At 39.9% G+C, this 23583-nt stretch overlaps 3 protein-coding genes across 4 annotated transcripts in view; all 3 read right to left on the reverse strand.

Annotated features, from left to right (window-relative positions):
- LOC309697905 (NUAK family SNF1-like kinase 1) overlaps nt 1-6261 on the reverse strand; it is a 22775-nt gene extending 16514 nt beyond the window's left edge. Inside the window, exons 1-3 of the mRNA XM_082520112.1 lie at nt 5583-6261; nt 1276-1396; nt 201-352 (exon numbers count right to left, since the gene is read on the reverse strand). Coding sequence (XP_082376238.1) covers nt 201-352; nt 1276-1396; nt 5583-5918 — 609 coding nt within the window. The 5' untranslated portion in view covers nt 5919-6261. The remainder of the gene's footprint in view (nt 1-200; nt 353-1275; nt 1397-5582) is intronic.
- A 175-nt stretch (nt 6262-6436) lies between these two features.
- LOC309697906 (bone morphogenetic protein receptor type-2-like) lies at nt 6437-15064 on the reverse strand. Its single transcript, XM_082520113.1, has 11 exons — nt 14928-15064; nt 14500-14709; nt 14103-14261; nt 13536-13637; nt 12336-12439; nt 12010-12231; nt 11017-11131; nt 10597-10754; nt 10258-10411; nt 8985-9121; nt 6437-8903 (listed from the first exon to the last, which is right to left on the reverse strand). Exons 1-11 carry the CDS (start codon nt 14962-14964, stop codon nt 8787-8789), a joined length of 1515 nt encoding a protein of 504 aa, XP_082376239.1. The 5' UTR covers nt 14965-15064; the 3' UTR covers nt 6437-8786.
- A 1041-nt stretch (nt 15065-16105) lies between these two features.
- On the reverse strand, nt 16106-20692 carry LOC309697742 (kelch repeat and BTB domain-containing protein 12-like). 2 transcript variants are annotated; one of them, XM_082519855.1, is made up of 10 exons: nt 20544-20692; nt 19637-19812; nt 19044-19225; nt 18811-18943; nt 18340-18573; nt 17868-18226; nt 17509-17782; nt 16861-17008; nt 16577-16774; nt 16107-16496 (listed from the first exon to the last, which is right to left on the reverse strand). In XM_082519855.1, the coding sequence occupies exons 2-10, from the start codon at nt 19805-19807 to the stop codon at nt 16348-16350; spliced, it is 1848 nt and encodes a 615-aa protein (XP_082375981.1). In that variant the 5' UTR covers nt 19808-19812; nt 20544-20692; the 3' UTR covers nt 16107-16347. The 2 variants fall into 2 exon arrangements, with proteins under 2 accessions (XP_082375982.1, XP_082375981.1); XM_082519856.1 differs by lacking the exon at nt 20544-20692 and having other exon boundaries at nt 16106-16496; nt 19637-20092.
- Between the last annotated feature and the right edge of the window lie 2891 nt (nt 20693-23583).

Below are 23583 nucleotides of genomic sequence, written 5' to 3' on the forward strand. Positions count from 1 at the left end.
TTATAATGCGCTCTTAACCCAAAGAGATCTGAAAACTCAAGTCAAGTTTTTCTGCAGTAATAGGATTAGGATTTATTGGTTTAAGCGGTACAGTATTTGCATGTGTGCACACGTGCCTGTGTGCAATTTGCTAACTTGTAATGTATTCCTGTTGGGCACCTGCAGAACACATGTGGGTAGGTTGTTTGGTGTGTATAAACCTTATGGCAGTAGTGGACAGCAGATGTAATCTGTCTGAAGATGCTGCGGGCTTCTGTTTCTGGCAGTCGCCTCCTCTCCTGTATGTAATCATACAGCTCTCCTCTGCTGGCGTACTCCATCACAATCACAATCTTATCCCGGCTCTCAAACACTGTCAACACAGGAAAACAGAAACCTTTAATGCTGTTTTGGCTGTGTAGGTTTTCAACTCCTGTGTAATCCGTGTATGCAAATGCTTATTGATTTCAATAAATCTTCATAGAAACAGAAATATCTGCAGTTTCTGTCATTTGTACAACTTTAAAAGAGTCTCACCTGATGAATGGCTACCAATCGAAATGATATACTTAAGTATAGTGACAGGTGTGGGGCTAACTGGAATTTTTTATCTTATTGATGACTATAACATCCTCCTCATTTGTTCTATTGAACAACAATACCCATCCAACAATAAATGGGAGACCTTTAGTGAATAAGGGTAAAAATCTTCTGTTTTTATTGTTAAGTAACACTACAAGATGATGAAACAAGATACCAAAGACCATCTCTCAAGGCTGTTTTAGAAGTTTTACAATTCTTTTCCATCATATTGTTTCATTTCTGGGTGCTATAGCTTTTAGCAAATCATTTTTGGGGAGATTCCTTCTTGCTGCAGTGAGTATTTTGGTGGTTTAGCCTGAATTGACCCAGAGTGGTATTTGTAGTAGTTTTGGGATATTTTTCCCAAATTAGTGCATCAGTGATATGATTTTAAGTTAAGTATTTAACAACAATGCAAGTTTATGGAACGGAGTAAGAAGACATGTGTACGATTCTTTGTACAAATAGGAAATACTTAGTTGGGTCGTGTCATTGTTGGTTTTGGGCTTCAAATAGGATTTGTGAGCATTACCAGCGTTATCCCTTAGCCCCTGGCATTGTTAAACAACACTGCTGTAAATGCTGCTATGTGTGTTGTGGAACTTAATATCTTTCAACTAACGTTCTTTAAAATATTGACTGCCTAAACGCTAGCTGGATACCAAACTATGAAATTGTCTGATTACGTGGGAAGGTGTGTCAGTGTCATCTTACCCTCATGGAAGCGTATGATGTTGGGGTGACTGAGTGAAGATGTGATCTCAATCTCTCTCTGGATGTGAATTCTGTCCAGGTCGTCGGTGATGCGCTCCTTGCGGATTGACTTGATCGCCACCTTGGAAGGAAGACAAAGTTTAGAGGATGTTATACAAAAAAGGTTGTGTCCAAATTTCATACACCATGTGTTAAATCTAGTGACTGAGTAATAAAACTTGAGCCAGTAGATTTAATTTCCATAAATTCCTCAGAAAACACACAAATTTAACCATTTTCTGCTTTACCTCCATCAAAGCAACAAATAAATAGACAGTTCATGCATCATCTGCACAGCCAAACATGGAAACAAAGGCATACTGTACATACTGTTGATGCTTAAAAAAAAAACACACGCTCATACACTAATAAAATCTCTGGGTATTAGACATGATTATGTGGGTTTAAAGGCTGCATGGTGAGAGCAGATCTCGTGATGTGAGATGTTCAGAGGCAGAAGGTTGACAGCTGCAGTGTTCACACTCTGCTTCTTTAATCCCATACACCAGTGCAACCCGAAGCTTCTGAACACACACACGCAGGCCCGCAATAAAAACATGCATCCTAAAACAAACCTATAAAACTGGTTGGATAGAATAAGTGTCACATAATCAACACTTTACAAAGACGAGACAAGTGCATGCAGGCAGACAACGAGGCATCGGAGTGTGCCTAAAATACACAAAGGACAACAGAGACGTGGAATATAACAAGTAGCTGAAGCCATGGGACTAATTTGTGAGGCTGATATTTAAACATGGGACGAAACATGCGCTGTATAATTTTGCATGTCCCTGTGGGTGAGCTCCCACAGGTCAAAACTCGAGTTTTCTCAGCTGGCGGGGGGAAAAAAATGTCTCCGAAAAACTGGAAGAGACACAGTTCGCACGCTCCATCAACCATGATAGTTATGCAACACAACACGAACACCATCCAGGGAACCCCTGAGACTGAAGTGACCTTCTGATTTATGAGGTCATCAGCTGAAGGGCAGATATTAAAAAGTTGGGGAGGCAGATTCTGATGCTCACTAAAGAGCCATTTATGACCCAAATACTTAAAGCAATGTGAGGAAGAGAAGGGGAGACTGTAAAATCAGTTACTGGGATGATTTAGTGCAATATAACAGATAAAAGTTATGGATTAGACACGTCAAGATATGGACTGGGAGTCAAAAAATTCTACTGCCGTCTCAGCTCTAATTTACTACCAAGACTTTGAAGTGACACATGACACAGGGAATACAGACCCTCTGGGTATGGTTCAGGGCAAAGTGAGCATTTTATCTGACTGATTTCAAGGGGCCATGTGTGAGTAGAGGAAGCTGTGGTTGTTTGTGTGATCTCACCCTTATGCCTGCAAATATCCTGCAGATGCATCACGCAGAGATATGACCTCTAAAGTATCCTTCTCACCAACAACATCTCATCGTTTCCTCTAAAAACTGCAACCATGCAAACTGCAACAATGTGTAGGAAACACAACGCAGCATGTGGGAGTCATTCAGGCGTTCTCTGACATCATCACGGCCTATATTATGATGGCATGGCAATTTTAGATGTGCAAAGGGATGTACTAGCTTTCCCATCCCCTTCCTGTTTTCCTGCTGACTCCAGTCTTGACTTATTGCAGGTGTGTTTGTCTGTATGAAGTCATCATGGGGGTTGGGGTGTGCACCAACTTCCTTCCTACCCTGCTATTCTCACAAACACACAAATGTATCCCAGGAGCCTGAGCATCACTAAAGGTCCCTGCTGCATCTGTGAACGATTTAGCGGCAGAATTATACAGGCTTCCTGCCAGAGTGACCCTTGACCTCCAATCATCTACACACAGCCTTAAGCCGTCCCTTTCCTTAACCAGGAATTGCAGAACTGATGGGAAACTGGGCAAAGACATATACATTAAATGCAAGAAAGGAAACAAGAATTTTTTTCTGATGGCATTATCTGATTGCTTCAATTCCTTTTTTTTTTTCTTTCTTGCCTACGATATTTAAGCTTTAAAAACAAGTGAGGCTCCAAACCAGGGTAAGTGACCACAGAATACTTAGCTTGCATAACCAAGGCTGGTTATTCATCTTTCCTTTTGCTTTACCCTGTGCATTCATGAGGATGACTTACATTCCTTTCTTGCAGCGTCACAGGAAAACCACTTAGACACTTTACAGGAACAAGTCTCAAGTGAGCTCCTTAATATAAAATCACTCATAGTGCCTTCTCTTCCTGCTCTTCTTCCTGCTTTCCTCTCCCATCTCCCCAAGCTCACAAAACAGCCCGCTAGCCTTGTTTCCAAAAATAATGCCTGTTTTGTTTCAAAGAATCCTTGGTATGTGCCTGCTAATGGCTCAAGGAATTCAGCTTTTCCCCCTTGTCCTACCAAACCCACTCACCCTGCACGCGCACACACACACACACACACACACACACACACACACACACACACACACACACACTCTACATGGCCTTGTTCATCTCTCTGTATCCTACCAGCAGTCTCTTAAACATGCTTCACTACATGTTAAGATATAGAATAGAATTGAATTGTACACAACAGAAAACAAGTTGCAAAGTGCTTGAAAGTCGTGCAAAGAAATGACCTGGTATGAATAGAGTCCGTGTGTGAGTGGCATGAGTGATGAGGGTAACTCAGGCCATGGCTCAGATTAGTGAGGTGATTGGGCAGGGGTGGGGAGAAAGTGTTTTTTGACAGTCTGAATGTCCCAGGGGAAGAAGGTGCTTTTGAGTCTGAAGGTGTGGGACCTGATTGACCTGAGGCGCCAACCAGAAGGCAGCAGGTCATACAGGTGGTGGGCGCGGTGCAAAGGGTCGCCTGTGATGGCCCTGGTTTTCCTGAGATAGGAGGATCTGGCGATGGCTTCCAAGGGTGGTAGAGGGCAGTGACTGATGTTTTAGGTGATGTTAATTACGCTCTGCACAGGCTTCGTGTTCTCTGTTGTGGCCCCTGCGTAGCAAACACCCAGGAAGTAGAAGAGCACACTCTCCAATGAGGAGCTGTAGAAGGCCACTTCTGGTCCAGGTTATTCTTCCTCAGGACACAGAGGAAATGAAGCTGCTGTTGGGCTTTCTTTACCAGGGTGTTGTGGCTCCAGGTGAGATCCATGGAGATGTGGGTGATTCTACAGATTCCACCCATTCTTAATTTATAATGAGTGGGGAGTAGACCTATCTTTGCCTCATGAAGTCCATTATGAGTTCTTTTGTTTTAAGGGAGTTAAGCTTCAGGTTATTTTCTGAGCACCGTCAGGACATCATTGGCATACGTGTCGATGTCATTAGTTGGCTGGGTTGGTGTGCAGTCATAGGTGTACAATAGAGGGCTGAGAATGATTTGCTCTGTAAGCAAACTGGTGGGGGTTGAGGGAAGGGGGGTAGGCAGTCTCTGATATACTGAGACATTTTCTAGTTGGTGAGGGCTACGACGTCTCCACACCTGGCGGGGGTTACTATCAGTGAGGAGATCTGGCAATCACAGTTGAAGGAGCCAGACAAATTGTGAGAAACTCACTCTAATCAGGATCATCTTTTTTGTCGCAATCAGATTATGGAACTGTGTTTATTTACTAAAATAAACCAGAAAGGAAACTGATGAGGCCCCGTCCTCTCAGATCACAGCACAGAGGGAGGGATTAAGGTCTGACCAGACATAAACCCACGATTATTCAAACTAATCTGGCACCACATTCTGTTTTAACCTAGATATTCAGATTGTGAAGTTAAATAGAAACTTGTTATGGTATTATGTCTTGCTCTCTGTGTGTGTGTGCTTAAGTCTGGGTTTTTAGGGGTCAGACTCTAGTTGGAGCAGACCTATTGTAGTGATTTTATCCCCTTTTTCAATTGCTGAGTGAGTCAGACCAAAGGCATCTCAAGCTGGCAGCACAAGAAATGGGTTCAGGATCAACGCATATCCTACCACACGCAGAGCGCCCCCCACGAAGTTCTTTCCACCTTCAAATTAATATTTAATTACCACTGAGCAACACTGTGGCAAGTGCAGCACGCAAGCACAGACGCATGAAGACACAGGCGAAAAGTAAAAGCATGGGAATCACATTACACTTTTTATAGGCTTTTTACAGGGTCAGCAGACGAGGTTAGGAGGTCAGATCAATTTCAGAAACTGATAATTTATCGTTTCCTTTCACCACATTTCGCCCTTTGTTTAGGAAATAACGAGTCCTTCAGCCACACAGCTCCGAAAAGCTTGAGGCAGTATAATATGATGGGTTATGGTGACCATCTTACCGTCTTCAGGCTCGCTCTCTCCACCGCTTTCTTCACTTTGCCGTAGGTGCCTTTCCCCAGCGTCTCCATCACCTCATAACGGTGCTTTAAGTTGTGCTTGTGCTGATGCTTTTTTACTTCAATGGACGCTGTGGCTGTGGATGCCTGGCCCAGCGCCTCCACGCCTACTTTCATGTTTCTCTGTCGCTTCTCCGCGTTGCAGGCACGGCGGCTGTCCATTCTCGGTGACTGCTCGCCGCCATGCTGGCTGCTGGACGCCGCGTCCTGCAGGCAGCCCAGCTCGGAGCGTCCGCTAGTGTTCATTGCGTCTCTGCTGTCCGCCTCACGTCTGCCCATCCTCTCTGCGCACTTTGCGCACCTGTCAGGAGCAGCTTTCCTCGGGACCGGATCCCCAAATCAATTTGAGTTTTGATAAAAAGCAGCTGGAGCTCTTTTTAATGATCGGGTTGTCCATATAGAGTCTCACACGTTTAAAGGAGGCTTCTGTAATGGTCTGAAAATTAAGAAATGCCCCAAAGCCGTCTGATCTATCGGCCCAGCTGTTGTTTTCTACTACCACTCTCAGTCTCAGGAACACAGCAACAGGAGCGACGGGAACCACACGCTCCGAGGCGAGGGGTGGAGCCTCCACAAGGCAACATCCCCGAGCGTCACACTCGTTTGGGATTAATTTGGGTTTTTCCAGCGAATACTTGACCTACCCAGCGGCAGAAACACGGGGGAAGAAGGCATGCGGGGAATGTCCTGCGGGTCAGATTTACCCTAAATCCATCACTTCAATCAGACATTTGTGGTGATGCTGTGCCATGCGGCGAGCTTCGAAGACTCTGAGGAAGTTGGCAGAGACTTTGCAGTCAGAGAAAAGGGATTTTATTCTTTTATTTAAAACGTACATTTTAAACAGTAAAACAAAGAAACAAAAAAAACTGTTATAGATAAAGTAACCTCGGTTAAACGTCATGAAATAAGACAGCAGAAGCAAAGGACAGTGAGAGATACATGCTCTGTGGCTGTGTTGTGTGCAGAGTACAACTAACAAGTTAAGGATGGTTTAGCTGTCAGCAGTTGTTAAACCAGTATCTGCACTATATCTGCCAAATTTCCCTAGCAGAACTTAACACCAGGTAATGTGTGGCCCTTAATTTAAAACGCAGCCAGAGAGAGTGAAGCAGCAGCAGCAGCAGGTCCCACTCCAGCTTATGTGACACAAGGTGAGTTTAAAAAAGTGGAAACTACAAGTTATTCCAAATAATCATTAGTGTCAGTAGCAGTTTCAGCTGAAAGGACTGAGCTTTATCATATGCTGGACGAGGAGTTCACAGCTACAAGATATTTTGAGGAAAGCAATGTGTTTGAAACTGAAGATATAGCATTTTAAAATACCACAGTGGCTCTGCTGCTTTATTAAAAGAAACGCTTTTGTTAGTTCTAATGAAACCGCATCAGGCAGGACACCAGCATAACTGTGAGCTCTCTAGTAGATGTTTCCGTGCATGACTAAATCACCCAGAATATCTGCAAGACCATTAGACTGCAGTACATGACGTCTCTGGCTTTTGTGGTTGGTAACATCAAAAGAACACTAACAGAAAGTGGGCTTAAAAGTAGGACAAGGGTTAAAATGAGGTTTACTGTTCTTTGTGGATTTTTGGAAATTGTTAAACTTATTCATCCTCGACTGACTCCTTCGTTGGGTTACCCACCACAAGCATATTATACTGGTTCAAATACTTCTTTCTCATTTGTTTCTCTACTGTTGTTAAAATTTGATGACATATAAAGTCATATTTTTGGAGCTTTGTGCAAACTTTTGACTTAATCACAGCAACATTTGTAATGACAGTTACATACTGGAATTCAGTGCATGCAGCATACAATAAGGCAATGCCAAAGAAACAGTTTTAAACTTGTGGTTGAAGGTTGGAGATCAAAAGACATGCTGCTGAGGCATGAGCATGCATCTCTGAAACATCAGTGACATTTTTGCATGAAAACAACATTTCAGTTGAATGCAAAAGTTTAAACAACGAAATGCTTAAATAAATATATTTCAAGTGTAAGCCAGAAGAATGTGGCCACATGTTGAACATGCTGGCTTTTTTCCTTGTTGTAGTGTTGAGAATAGATTTGTGATGAGATCACAATCCATTGTTTCCACTGCAAACAAATAGATGTGAGTGAACAGTGACATCTAGTGGTCAGTTTTAAAATAATCTTTATAATTAATTTAATAAATGAAAATTCTCTAATTCATAAGTTTCCTTGATTACACATTTTTAAATGAATATTATATTTGGTATTCTGCATCACCTTCAAAGCCCAGCCACAGCAGTCAAACGGTGTACGCTTGGAGTTTGTCCCTGTTGCTATCCTCTCTTTCATAAGTGATAAATGGGATTAAAAAGGTAACATTATGCACATTAATTTAAAGGCAGCGAAGTTACACAGTGTAAGATATATGCACTGGGGGAGTCTCCTGGGATTCAACAGTTACTTAGTAACTTCAACAGTAACAGTAACTTAGTAAACAGCACTCAATCATTGAGATACTGAAGTTAATGAAGAATAAATGTCAATAAAACATGAATTTCATGTTTCTTTGTTTGAAGACCTAAAAATTAGATTTAGCTTGAAATTTAAAACTGAAATAAATACTTGCACTTTCCAATAATCCCACTTACAGTTGATCATGGAATATTTAGTAAGAAACAAAGGAAACACTCTGATCTTATCTTTTTTCTTTTTCGTTTTTTTAGGAGTGACCGTTTAGGGAGAGGTTCAATTTAAATTGAGTTTATGCGTATGAAACATTTGCTTTTTGGGTGATATTTGTTGCATTTCTGAGATGTTTTGAACTTGCATGGCTGCTACTTTGGTCGGTTCTCTTTTGTAATATATACCACAGGGCTTTCCATTAGCACGAACACAAATCCTGTGGGCTTTAAAAGAAACAGTGAAACCAGTTCCTGCTGAAGTAAGGCGTCAGTGGTACTATTAATGAGATGAAATTCAGTCTCCTTGTCAGTATAGCTCTGAGTAAACTGGGACAGAAATGCCTATGAGCCTGCTGAGTAATGCTATCAGAGTTCACTTTATATCAGAACTGCCAGATAAGAGATCATTATGGCAGCTGATGCAGAAAAAGGTTTCTGAAGGAAAGCAGTACAAAATCATGTCTACCTGAAAAGACAACAGAAAAAGAAGTCACAGAGAGTAAGAAGACTGAAGAGAGGTTATTCTTTCCACAACACTGTGAGCTGTCAGTCGGGCTTCTGAATCACTGTCCCAGCAATCCTCCAGGAGCTCCCTCAGCGCAGCTCCCTGAGAACAATAAACATTTAGTCCACACATTACAGACACCACAGGTGTAAGTGGTACCACAAAGCCCCTATGCAAGAATACCTGTGGTAGCAGTTCCCAGTGTTCAGGTATACAGGGTCTTTTGTCCATATAGGACACGTACAGCATGAGGCTCTCCAGTGTTACATTGCTTCCCAGCTCTAGTTCATATGGCAAAAGATGCTGTGGTGCAGCTCCGCCTGCAGGTGGAAGCAGTGCTATTAGTTTTTTCTAGGCTTAGTGAATTGAAAATATGACTTGTCAGCCCAGAAACCAATGCATTAACTATCAGATTTCAAGCAACTGGGAAACCAGGCCGGCTGGAGCGCACTATTCACCAGTTTCTGATTCAGATCAGTTTTCCCCTTTCATTGACACACCCACTGAAAAGCCAGTGTGGTAATTGATATTTTCTGAGAGGAATGAAAGCTGGACACTCTAGCAACAGCCTGAAATTGTACTGTTGATAATGACAACCCATTACAATAATAGGCTCGCCTTAAAGCAGAGAAAACTGAATGACCTGCAGTTTTTTGTTTCTAAATTCAGACTACATTAAAAGTATCATATTTGACTCCAAACACATCAGAAACACTGCAGGTGTATGACATGACATTTATCATTTGCACTGCTGCACCATTATTGTTTGTTTGTTAATTTATTTCAAACGTGTAAACAATATATAGGTACACTTTGTAAAGAAAATAAGAGAGAGAGAGAGAAAATACTATACAAAAGTCAATACATTTCAATATTGCTACCGTTCTGATTCATTTACATGTTGAAAGGGAGTGGGAAGAAGTACACACTTATTTAATCCCACCTCTTTGCCATAAGTTATCAGTTAATATTTAGTCAGCTTCCTTACTGATATAATTTGTAATAAAAATAGTGAACAGATTTCTGAAATAATATATACTATATACTATAATATCACATCATGAAATTTTTTAAATAGAGACATTCACTTATTATCAATATTTTCCCTTTCTTTATAGTTCGAGAAGATCATATTTTTATAACTCTTTTTCAACTGTTTTCTGTTTGGACGTTGCTTTAATTCCATATTCAAACTGTTCCACAGTTTCACTCCATGAACAGAAACACAAAAGCTTTTTCTTGTAGTACGTACCTTACATGTAAAAAAAAAAAAGATAATTTCTAGTCAAATAAAGCTGCACTTTACAGCTACACAATATACAGCAACCTTTTTACAGTTTGCCAAGCCGTTTAGGTACTCTGAATAACTTTACCTTGGCCTTCTGTACTACTCTAAAGAGCCTTGGACTTATTTTTGAACATCATAACATCATATCATCTACTCATAATGACTAACCTTCAAATAAATCATAGCAGCACATCCAGATCTCCCACAGCAGCAGACCCAAAGCATAAACGTCACCCTGCATGAGAAACATGCTTTCGTTCAGGTTCACAAAGCCTTCCAGGATCTCAGGAGCCATGTAGTGCAGCGTGCCCAGTTGAATACACTACAAAAATACAAATTTATCTATTAGAAATAAGTAATAATATTGGATGTTTTGATTTCATGTAATTCTAGTGTGAAATTTTAATTACTTCAAAAAACAGCAGCAAGTCTAGGTCTTCAAGTTTTTTTGTTTTGTTATTTAAATAAGAGGATTTGAGTGGATAAACAGTAGTACCTGTGTCTCACCTTTGTGTTTTTATTCTGGTTGTGCCTGCGGTAAGGCTCTGAACAAGAACGCAGAATGGTGGAGCATCCAAAATCACACAGGGCACAGGTACCATCCACCTTCACCAGCACGTTGGAGCTGCTGAGGTCTCTGTGGGCCACAGGAGGTTTGTGCAAATCTGTATGAAAAATCCAATAAACAATATTTTGTTCCTGTAGCTTACTCTCACATACCAAGACAGCCTCACATAAACAGCTTATCATTATTTAAGATTTGTGGCCACATTAGATGAATCACTGCAGTAGATCCATTGTTTGGATAAAAACAACTCATCTTTATTCTTGATGATAATAGTTTAAAAACATGCATTCTATGCTTCCCACATCAAACAGACAACCCATGCACACATGCATTTGTTGCAATATTATTCTGGCCAGTACCATGGCTGAGAAGGTCAGAGTGGAGATAGGAAAGTCCCTGTGATAGCGACTGGCACAGGTTCAGTGAGAACATCCAGCTCGTGGTTTGTTTTGACAAAAAGGAATGAAGAGATCCCTGAAATCAAAGGGATAATAGTCATTCGTACTTGAAGCATACAGTGGTTTCAAATACATAAAGCGCTATAGACTTAGAGCCATCGAACATAAACTATTCAACCATAAATATAGAAAAGCAATTATGTTTCACACATTAGCATTAGTTTTAAACTTTATGTAGAGCTGTTCTACTCTTACTGATCAACTGAAGTCCTACAAGGTTTAACCATACAGTACCGGATTATCCGATCTATGTCCAGGTTAGAATAACAGCTTAATATGACATGAATGTCTTCTGACTATGAGAATGTGAGAGCTCCACACAGAAAGACTAAGTTCAAACTAGGAAGCTTCCCTGCTGTGAGGCAGCAATCCTGACCCCTGACCCATTAAACCTTTATTAATGGTTTTGTTCAGTATACCCATCTTAAAATCTTTACAATCGTTTCCACTTAGTGTTTGCAATAATTTTATTAGCCTTACTCTACGATAATTCTGTCTCGGACTAGACATCTGATCAGAAATGGTTTTAATGATGAATGAGTCACATAATGCGACATGTTTCCTTCAGTCTCCGATGGGATCAAAAAGGAACTGAAGTCATTGTGATTAAATAAGAGATGTGGGTAGAATAGCTGGTTTAATAAATATTTTTAAACACAGTGGCTTAACCTGGCATATAATTTGACATTTTTAGCGCCTGTTCATTTATTCATTTTTCTTTAACATTTACTCACGTTACTTTAGATAATTTGAATAAATATTTTTCTTTTACCTATATATTCTATTTGTCACTTGTAACAGACTCTTAGTATTATTTACAAATATTTCTCTGGTCTGTTCCATGCAGTTTTTTCCTTGAGCAGCTGTTGTCTTCGTGCAAAGGTTTTCACTCACATATTCAGCAAACTGCAGCACGATGAACCAGCTTTTGTCATCTGGTTTCCTCCCAGCACCGAGAAAGTTCACAATGCTAGTATGCTTTGACAGCAGTAGCTCATAAATCTCCTTTTCTGTGTTAAAATTATGTTCATAGGCTGCAGGTAAAAATTTGACAGCCACCACAGAGCCCTGGTATGTCCCTTGAAAAACAGTTGCAAAATGCCCTCGGCCCACAATCTGCAGGACATAAACAAGTAAAGAATCAGAACCTGTATGCATTTCTTGCTGATAATTTGCACACTACCTACTGTGGAATTAACCTGTTTCATAGCAGAGCATACCTGCTGTAGCTCGATCTGACTGATGTCGATCTCAGAGGTTTTTGTCATTTGGCAGGAACAGGAGGGTCGGATGTGGTAATGACTGGGGGACTGTAGATTCTTCTCTGAAATATTATAGTAAAGAAGTGATTTAGTTGCCACTCATAGAAAGTAATCTGGTAGTACAATAAAGCCACCATTCATTTGAAAGCTTCCTGATTAGTTACTGAGAGCATGGAAATGTGACTGAAGAGTAGCAGAGGGAGTACCGTAACACAGATAAAAACCAAGGTCAGCGTAGCACATAGAATGAAGGCATTTCAAGGCCAAGACATCATGGGAACTCAATTTAAGTTGAGAAAATGTAGAAACAATAGCTTTATTCTTCTGTGGAATTAAAAAAGACAAATGGACACATTATTACCATATTAATACTAAAAATAGACGGGTAAACCTAATATCTCATCACAGTTGATTGATGTGAACATGCAATGCAAATATTAAACACTAAAAATGTAAAACTGAAGGCAGAAAATGGACCTTAAACAAAACAGTCTTCAACCTCTGAGCTGGCCAGCTTGTTGTCAACTTTTATCACATGCGATGTTATCCCTTAATGAAATTCACGCAAGTTACACATCCCAGAGAACGACTCAACAAGTATGGAATGCCAGGACTGCCAAAATGAATTAATTAAATAGACCGTTAAATAATAAATAAATACATCATGAAATAATTAATTAAATGTGTCAATAATTAATCAAATATATATATATGTAATTAATTAATTAAATACATATTTGGACATATTTAATTAATTATTAATTATTTATTTCACATTTTAATTAATTATTGACACATTTAATTATTTCATGATAATTTTATTATTTCATTTTGGCAGTCCTGACCCTAGGAATTAAGACTGCCAAAATGAATAATTAATTAAATTATAGCATTAAAAAAAAAAAAAAGCATTAAAAGTGACATTGTTATTTTTAGGAAAATAGCAAACTGAATTTGAGTGTTTTTGCCCTGCATGCTGGACTTCTCTGAGAAATCTGAGGGTAAAGCATAACTTTGAAGGTGTAAAAGAAGATTCACTATTTTTTCTTTTCTTTTCTTTTCTTTTCTTTTTTTGCAGTGGAGTCAGTCAGGTCAAACTGAATTACTCAAGTGGTATTTAAATCATAAATAATGTTTTTGAAGAAAAAAGAACTTTACTTTTCTTTTTTAGGCAACTTCTCCATTGAGCAGCAACGATCCAGAAACACATAAAGAGCAAAATCCCAACCAGAGGTTTCACAGCCTTTTTCATGAAGACGACTAAAAAGGGGAGAAAAAAGGATTAGGTGCCAGTTGAATTCTGAATGAATGATCATATCTATCGCACATGCGAATGGGTGAAGAATTCAAGGAAAAACACAACAATTTGAGCTAGAGATCTTTGTAATGGTGTGTGAGCCATTTTGCTGGCATGGTGATGGCTAACTGTTCCAGATACTGACAAATCAATGCCAAGTGTTGGGTGTCTGGTAATGTTACACTTAATGTTGATTTTTCCTTAAATTTGTCAACCACCTGAATATATATTCAGCATAACAAGAGCCTAACAAGAAAAAGATCTTTGGTTTGATTCCCCGAGGGGCACAAATTCCTTTGGGGTTGCCTCGGGAAGGACATGAAGTGTTTTAGGCTTTTTAAATGCTTCTAATTGTATTATGATATATTATTCTTAAATTATACATTTATTTAGTAATTCACGGTTATATAACCTTATTAATACCATACCTGAAAAATAAGAGTAGGGGTGTGAAGTCTGTTCTTTTCCCCAAGTAATGTTGCCATTGCAGAGGTCTGTGTTGCACATGCACGTCAAGAATTGATTGTTGATGCGTGTTTGTGCCTTGCAGGTTTCATCTGGGCATGACTTTTCAATTCGGTCACAAGCTGCAATCGAAAAATCAGGAGCACGACAAACAATATTACATACTTCATTATACTTCACAGCACGTGGCACATTTCAGCTGTTACAATTGGCGCGGGAGCTTTCTTTAAACTAGCTTATCAATCATTAGATTTTTTTTTGCTAATGTGCTAAAAATGTGTTGTTGTTGTTGTTGTTGTTGTTGTTTTCAATCACCCACTATACACTCCACGTACTTGCCCAGACATACGGGCTTCTTACCAAGAATGTCAGCTTTTGGTGTGCCGTTAATGATCCGGTAGTAGCCCACGCAACAGTCCGTGGTCTCACAAACTTGCACTGACCCGCTCACACTGCCCGCAGCAGTGTATTTCTTATTCTGCCTGTAGTTATGCTTTGTACTTTCTGTTATTTGAAAAAAACACCTTCTCTTCTGCTGTAAGGGCTTGCTGTAGATGCACATAATACATTCTGGGAATAAAAAAAAGAATAAAAAGAAAGTCGGACGTATAATGTAAGATGACAACGGTGATTAATAACATAGGAGTCTAAATTAGCCTAGTCAACAGTCCTTTTACAACACAAGCAACACAACCTGTAACTATTAGCAGCCATCATTAATCAAAATCAGACACAGAAAAAGGAACAAACAACACAGCAGATTGGCAGATGATTTTAAAAATACTCACCCAAGGCCAAAATCAGCCACCACCTTTCTACTAGCATGTTTATTCACCCTGAGCGGCGAAGTTGAATGACTGTCCTGAGAATGTGAGATTCGTTTCTCATGCTTGCAAGCGCACCTCCCACCAGCCCACACCTGCTCTTGTATCCTTGCGCGAGGACACTTGTTGTCTAAAACATTAAATTTAGCCTCCCAGACTATCGGCATCATCTATCATCATCAAGGTCTCACAAAATGGCAATTTCAAAGAACTCTGGAAGTATGCGCTAGGTTATCTCAAGTCACGATTGCTGTATCAAATACTACAGTGAAATCTGCATTCATCTTAATGAATTGAAATGTTTTTTTAAGGGCAATGTAGAGTTTTTTTAGACTGACTATATCACTATTATTCGTTTAAAAAAGTGCATGAAAGACCAGGTATTGTGTGAATGCTTGGGAATTTCCGATTGTATGACCCACTGTCTTCAGATCTGACCCAAGAATACTTTGGTATACAGATGTGTTCATTGGTGTTCATTGTTCTACCATGTTGATTGAAGCATGGAGAGTCTTTTGGGATTTTTGTAGTTAATGAGCATTGCACAGTCTGACCTTGGGTCAAATCTACTTGGACGTCCATTCCTGGTAAGATTGTGGCATTGCGTTAACACACACCTGAATCCTCCATCTTTTTCACGTCACTTTATTATTTCATTTTATTATTATATCATTTCAACATGCAGTTATCCAAAAAAAAGGAGAGGAAAATATATTTAAAATGTTTTCTCACTAAGAGGTCACCAAGTTCTTCTGCTGACATCCTTTCAGTCCAAGTAATGTTTGACAACACACAGAAAAAAACAACAACAAAAAACAAGTAGCAGTCAGTGTGAGGCTTCTGTGGTTTCTGTAGTTTGATGGAAGAGCAAAATAAATAGCTTGTTAAATATAAAATTAGCTTTTTTTTCTTGCCATCCTTCTTTTTACTGAAAGAAGAGTTAAAGTGGTGGAAGGGACTTTTGTATAGGCAAGATTTTGTGACCTTAAACTAACACGTGCAGTTTAACAGTTTATACCACATATAGAAATTACACAGAACAGAATGTTGATTTTTCTTTTATTCTTACATTTACAGGTAAAATTTATTGCTTGGACAAGACATGTAACAAACAGACTTTTGACTGAACATATCATACAACACAATATATATTTAATTACAGCTAATGTCCCATTGATATATAACATAAAACTGCATTATCTAAAGTTTGACTTTGGATACTCATATAGCAAAAAAATAAGTTGTTAGTTAATTATAGTGAAAATTAATCTGGTTATTCTTTTTTCCAAATACCAAGAGTGAATAAAGCTTTTTTGAATGAGACTTTCCGGGTTTAGCGTATAGACGCTTACTTTCCACACACACTGGCCCAGCAGGAGCTGGATTAGGGTGTGAAGAGATCTCGAGGATTAAGATTAGCCACCAGACAGACGTCGTAGCTGTCGTGCATGGCTGCTCGTCTTTCCACAACTGTCCACACATTGTCTGCAGGGTCCAATTCCAAAAGTTCCTTGGTGATGATCTCATGACGGCCTGCAGCCATTAGAGAAAAATTATTTGAGCGCATGCAAAAGTGCTTTTAAAAATTATTTGACAGGCATTCAGTAACTGACCAGCCCCCTTGTAGTATCCACAGAGATAGAGCTTTCCATCCACTACTCCTACGTTGGAGGCGTTCGTTCGAAGGGAAAGTAGGGATGTGGGGATGGTTGGTCCTGGTCTCCAGGTGTCTGTATCTGGGTTGTAGATCTCCACGGAGCTCAGGCAACGACGCGATTGCCCACGGTCCTCTCCATCGCATCCTATACCACCTGGAAACAAACGCATCTACTCTTGCTCCAGTGCAGAAATTTCACAATACTAACATAGATACAGTTATGTGTTTTGGTAGACTGACCTAATACATAGATCTCTCCATTGAGTACAGCTGACCCACAGCGGTACCTGGAGTACTTCATGCTGGCACACTCTGTCCATCTGTCTTGGCCGGGGTCAAACTGAAACACACGATTGCTGAGCTTGTCAGGCTCGTTGTCAGGGTGATCCTGAATGGCAGGATGAGAGATTTAGGCAGAGAGATGAAGAAAAAGATGAGGACATGGGGACATATTGGACAAATGAGAAGCAGAAATATTTCAGTAACTATTTCACCATCTCTATCGTGTGGAATTGTTTTTAAAAAACGAAAATGATTTTAAATAAAAGTACAATACTGATGTTAATGTTCAGGGGAAAAACAACCAGTTTGTGGATTTTATATGGCAAGTTTTTGTAAATTTTTGAGACTTCCACAACTTCAGTATGATTTTTTTCCCCGTGAAAAACCTAAATAAATTTTACATTACATTTTAAACTAATACCATGTAAAAAAAAAAAAAGGCCAGACACAACAAGTATGATAAAAATTCAAACTCACATATACAAATACATTTTTTCTTTTATTTTGTAAGAAGGTTCCATAAATACTCAGTTTAAAAAGATGAATTTTTGGGGCAATTATTTCATGGCTCAGGCTTTAAACGGTTAAGATGGTGAGTCTGGGTACCTGTGGTGTCCACCCCCCCAGCACATAAAGATGCTCCTTCAGTGTCACAACAAAGTGACTGGCTAATGGAAGAGGCAGAGGAGCAAAGCTGAGCCAGCTGCCTCCTCTCTTCAGCGACCATCGCTCCATGCTGTCTGTGATGACGTAGTGATTACGCACTTTCATCTGACCACCGATTAAATAGAGAGCATCTCCTATGAGCCCTAAAGCATACATGTCCCTGTAAGCTGCTGAGCACAACTTCCCCCAGCTGTTCTCCTCTGAACTGTCATACCTGGAAGATAAACAAGTAGTTCATTTGTTAATTCAGTGTGGTGCCTATTGATAAAAAGATTTCTGATATGCAAAGAGATTAAAACCTGTAGATATCAACCCCCTTCGTTCGATGTTGGTCTTCTGCTTCTACGGCCACCACTATGATGTTTTCTCGGCTCACTGCGCCTGCTGTGATCTGTCCCACTATGCTGCAGCCCCTCAGGGGAGAGGGGATGTAGTAAGTCTTCCTAGCATGGGGGTCAAAGCAAAAACTGAGGTCAGCAAGTCCTCCACGCCGCGCAGGGACGCCCTCCTTATTCACACCACCCAAACAAAGGAGCAAATCTGTTGTCTCCATGCCATAGCGAAGAGCTCGGCGAGGAGGAGCTGCGGCCTCGCAGAGACCTGACGTTTGGAGAACAGCATCAATCATCCCAAAGCACTCAGTATCCCGCAGAAGCACCTGAGAGAATCATAAGTATAAGAATGATATATCTATATACTTATCTCAGGACAAATATAAATAGGGAGTCTTGCTCCTTATTATATTTGGACCTCATTCCAATCTCTTCATACCGGGTTTCTCCTCCTTGCTTTACAAAGAAATCCAGGATCCACAAGCTCCAGTCGGACATGCCTGAGCAACTCCACAGCCTGGGCTTCCCTTTCTGAGTCACCCCTGTACTTTTCCACCCAGCGCAGCACCAGCTCCAAAACAACCTCCTCCTGTGATACGTTAAGGTCATCTAAGCCAAGCAGTTCCCCAAGACTTTGAGCATTCAGCTCTAGCACTTCTTCTTCTTCACAAACCTAGTTAAACAAAGATAAAGAAAGACAGTATACTGTAAGTAATGAATATAAAATAAGAATAACATTGCAAAATGAACAAAAGATATTCAGAGATTTCCTCAGTGTTCAAAAGCTTCACTGAACTTTGATTCTTCTGATAATTTAGGGCAGGCCTAACTTCATTAATCGTAGGTTCATGAACATTTTTAAAGACTATGACTGAGGGATTCTTTCACATTGGTAATACTTAAACCCTACCTGTGAAAAGTGTTGACAAAGATATCGCAAGGCACAGTCAGCGAGGCTAGTTGCTCCCAAGTTCCTGGCCCAGTGGTACAGACCAACACAGTTTGACGGGTCCATACAGGCCTCCATGTGACTCTGGCACAACCTTACCTCAGTAAAAACAAGGAGAGTACTTCTTAAGCATAAAACTTGCACTTTAGCGGGTGACACCTTTACCAATTACCCCTCTGTCAGTTTCACCGCACCTGAAGCCTCCGTCTACATGTAGCAGAAAGGCAGCAACGGCCACTCCCTGGATGTTGTTGTTTGTTAGTGGGAGCTCGCCACAGTACATGTAGTCCAGCAGCAGCCTTAAGCTTTGTGCAGAAGTGTCTCTGAGTGGTATTTCTCCTCCGTGCGTCTCCTTCAGACCACATGTAAACATGGCCTGGACACAATGATTCACCAGAACAGTAAGAAATGATACAACTACAGCCTTGCGTCTCATTAATGCATTTGCTTGGAGTAGTTCAGAAAAAAATAATAAAAAATATGGTAACACTTTATAATATGGCCTGCAACGAACGGCTTAATTCCCCTGCAATACAACATGATTTCCAATGTATTTTATTTGAAATTACCGGAAACAAAGAAATAATTATACTGTAAGTAGATTTTAGTATTATGTTTAGAATAATAAGTAATATGGAAGTAATTTTATGTAGTGCATAAGTGCTTTTGAGTATTGCATATCTTCAGGTATTTTACAGGAAAATAAAAATAATTGCATTGCAAATAATTTAAATAGTGTTCTTCATTTTCCTTCAAGCATACGGTTTATTGTTCCTGACTATTTTACCTGGAAGTAAGGACTGAATGCAGACAGCACCACCTTGTGGCAATGGAAGGGGATCCCTTCAGCTAGCAGCACCACGTCAGTGAGCTCCTTAGTTGTTCTCATCCTCTCTAGCTGCCTTAGCAAAAGTGAGCCATGCTCTGCTTGAGCAGAGTGCAGCACCTCAGCATCCATGGACTCTTGTTTTGAAGAGAGGGGAGTTGTGGAAAATGCATCAGTAATTACAATTAAATAAATCAATAAACAAAATGAGTGAACATCTGTGAAAGTTTGGTCTATGCACACTTGTATGCAGTTTCAACTGCATCTACCTGCTCTTCACTATCGCAGCTTCGCTGTTGTCAGTAGGTACTGCATGGAAAGTTTTCTCCCACGTGAGACTGAATGACTATGCACTTTTCCTCCGTGGGTCTGATCCATGCACGGAGCATATTTAGTTCCACTTTTTGTTTATTCGCGTTGAGCTAATGAGTACCAAGTGTATTCATTAGCTCAGCCGGGAGTGCTTCGCATGAGTGAGCTAACTCATGCCAGTCACAATGGCCATTATATTATGAACACATGAGCAGTGTGAACTCTGATCATGCTTTTAAGTGTGAACAGCGGTTCAAATGAGCACATCTTTCTTTTGTTTTTATAAATTACGTTGACATGTACACCAATCATGTTAAAGAGTCTGCCTTAACTAATGCAACATTTAATATACTTCATAAAGCTAAATAGCATTGACCTGTTTGTAGATTACGTTCTACTACATGTTGACCTGTGGTTCCACCCCTGCAGCTGATAACCACACTCTGTGTGCGTGAGCTACACATAAACAGCCCACAGACACGCACACACGGTTCAGAGAAGCAGAAATAGCATGCATTATATTTGCTAAGCACATGCAGAAAAACAGTTACCATACCAGTGTTGTCCAAAGAACCAAGATTAGAAGTATTAAAATGAGATTACGTCAGTTTTCCTTGCCAAAACTACAACACAGGCTGGGCTGTTTGTGTCAAGTTTTTGTTTGCTGCCAGTTCTCTCGTGTTCTGTGCCATTTTGTTTTGGTGAGTGGGGGTCAACAGCATGTTCACTGTCAAAAACGAGTTTAAAATAGACCAGCAAGTGCTGGTGGGGCTGCAGGCCTGTTCAGGTTTCTATACATGACTGAACAGTCTGTCCTTAAACTCATTCATGCAGCGTTTCACTCTCATTACTTTAAAATGTGCAGATTTCTCTTTATAAAGAGAAATCTGCACATTTTTCCTTAAAATAATTCTATAGAATTATTTTAAGGAAAAATGTGCAATTTCATTAAGAGACCACATGAATAATTAACATGACATGAACAGGTATGTTTGAAGATAGTTAACTAAAATTAAATTAAAATCTAAAGTTATGTGATTTTTTTTTTTATAAAATAAAAATTAAAAACTAGACTTTGAAAGAAATTAAAACAAATAAATTAAAACTAAGGAGAATATAAAACTAACTATTTGTTAATTTGGGAAACTCACTGATGAGGCTTTAATGCAGGTGATTGTTGAGGCTTTGGATGTCCACAAGACTGTGAGTCAACTGTTTTTAAAAAGTTCTATTGATTTTTCTGCCACTGCAAAAAAAATGATTTGTTAAAATTATGAAATAAGTAAAAAAAAATTTAAAGTGAAATGGTAAGTTATTTTCTCCATTTCCAACAATATTCCCAGAAGTTTCAGTTGGGAAGTCTATAATTTGACGTTTCTGTCACTTAAAGGAGGACTTTTAAAAAAAATTTTAAAAAGCTGGAGCAGCTTCTCTGGTTACAGATGGTACCTACACCATTTTGGTGCTTTAAATGTTGTTGGGCCCTAAGTTCATAGTAGTGACAGATACTAGAAAAATAAAAAAAAATGGGGAAAAAGGTCTGAGCACATTTGGCTCTCTAGTAAAAACAAAACAAAAACAAAAAACACACAAAAAAAAAACTATTTAAACATTTATACAAAGGCAACATTTCAATCCACAGCTTCTGTTTTTCCTGAAAGTCTGTCAAAAAAAAGAAAGAGTGGACATTTTCTAGAAGGTATAATCAAATCACTGTTGAAAAACATCACAATAACATATCAACAACAAGTCCAGATAAGAAACAGAAACTGGTTTTCAAGGGTGCTTTCCAAAATAATTTAAATTATAACCTTTTTTGAACTAAAAGAAATCGGTATCATCCATGTAAGCTTTATTATCAAAGCATTTTTATTACAAAAATCAAAAATCTATAAAACAAACAAACAAACAAGCAAACAAAAAACTATTCTGAAATGCTGCTGTTGTATAAATGTTTTACATGTGAGTGAAGTTGGCCCCCCCCCACCTTCTTCAAATCCAACAAAAGTGGTATCAAACGTTTGTGCTACGTTTGTGCTGGTTTGTGCTGCAAAAATTTTTGTTTATGCTGCCTCTGTTTTAAAGATATTAATGAAAATGTAAAGGTCAAAAGGTCAACCAGCCCCCCCACATTACCCAAATCAAACAAAATTGATGTCAAACGTTTGTGCTACGTTTGTGCTTCAAAAATTTTTATTTGTGCCGCTATCATTTTAAAGATATTAACAAAGATTTCTAGAGGTCAACAGAGGTCAACCAGCCCCCCCATATTAATGGAATCAAACAAAATTGATGTCAAACGTTTGTGCTGGTTTGTGCTGCAAACATTTTTGTTTGTGCTGCTAACATTTTAAAATTTTTAATAAAATAACGTCTTGATGCGTGCTTAATCATCCAGGTAAGTAAATCCCAAAGGTTGATTCTGTTCATCTGGACATTTTCAGTTGGAGAAACGTTTCGTCACTCATCCAGGTGACTTCTTCAGTCTCAGCTGACTGCAGGTTTCCCCAACCTTATAAACAGTACATTTGCATAGTGAAGGAAACTAGCACCACTGAATGAACAATGTGCTGGGGGGTTAGTTCCATGATTGTTAGTATGCAAATTCTTATGACCATTGATCAATGACAACTAATCAAAGCCTACTGATCAATGGCCATGAGTACCATTCACAGAAAGTGGGGAATGGCTACAATCACAGCATTGTAAGATGGCAAAAGATGTACCCTTGGGCCCCCCTTCTCGATTCAGAGATGGTCAGCATCCTGACAGCCCAATGGACGAAGCTGTCTCTCAGTCTGCTGGTTCTGGCCCGGAGGCTCTTCAGTATCCTTCCTGATGGCAGCAAATTGAAGACGCTGTTGAAGGGATGAGTGGAGTCACCTGTAATGGAGAGGACCTTCTAGATGAGGCAGGTGCAGTAGATCTCCTGGGGAGGGAGGCAAGAGAGGTCCCCACAATGTTCTCGGCTGCTCTCACTACCCGTTGTCATTTTTTCCTGCAGAACCCAGTGCAGGAGTCATACCACACAGTGATGCAGCTGGTGAGGATACTCTCAACTGTGCCTCTGTAAAAGGTGCTCATAATGGGGGTTGAATCTCTTGTGCTTCTCAGTTTGCAGAGGAAGTAGAGTCACTGTTGGTCTTCTCCACATTCAGGGACAGGTTGTTGTTGCTGTACCACTCTGCCAGATGGTTAACTTCACCCCTGTAGTAGATCTCGTTGTGGGTCAGCAGAGTGAAGAGAAGGGGGCTCAACACACATCCTTGGGGAGCCCCCGTATTCAGTGTTCTTGGGCTGGAGGTGTTGCTGTCGACCCGTACTGTCTGCTGTCTTCCTGTCAAGGAATCTAGCAGCCCGTTATACAGCAAGGTGCTGATCCCCAGCAGATCCAGTTTGTGAATGAGTTGCTGGGGAATGATGGTGTTGAATGCTGAACTGAAGTCTATGAACAGCACTCTGACATATGAGTCTCTAGTGTTCAGATGTGTGAGGGCTGAGTGAGGGGCAGTTGAAATTCCATCATCGGTTGAGCGTTTTGACCGGTATGCGAACTGAAATGGATCCAGGTTGGGGGAAAGTGATAATTTGATTTG

The sequence above is a fragment of the Aulonocara stuartgranti genome (genome assembly GCF_965226115.1).
Source record: "Aulonocara stuartgranti genome assembly, chromosome: 20".
Lineage (NCBI taxonomy): Eukaryota > Metazoa > Chordata > Actinopteri > Cichliformes > Cichlidae > Aulonocara > Aulonocara stuartgranti.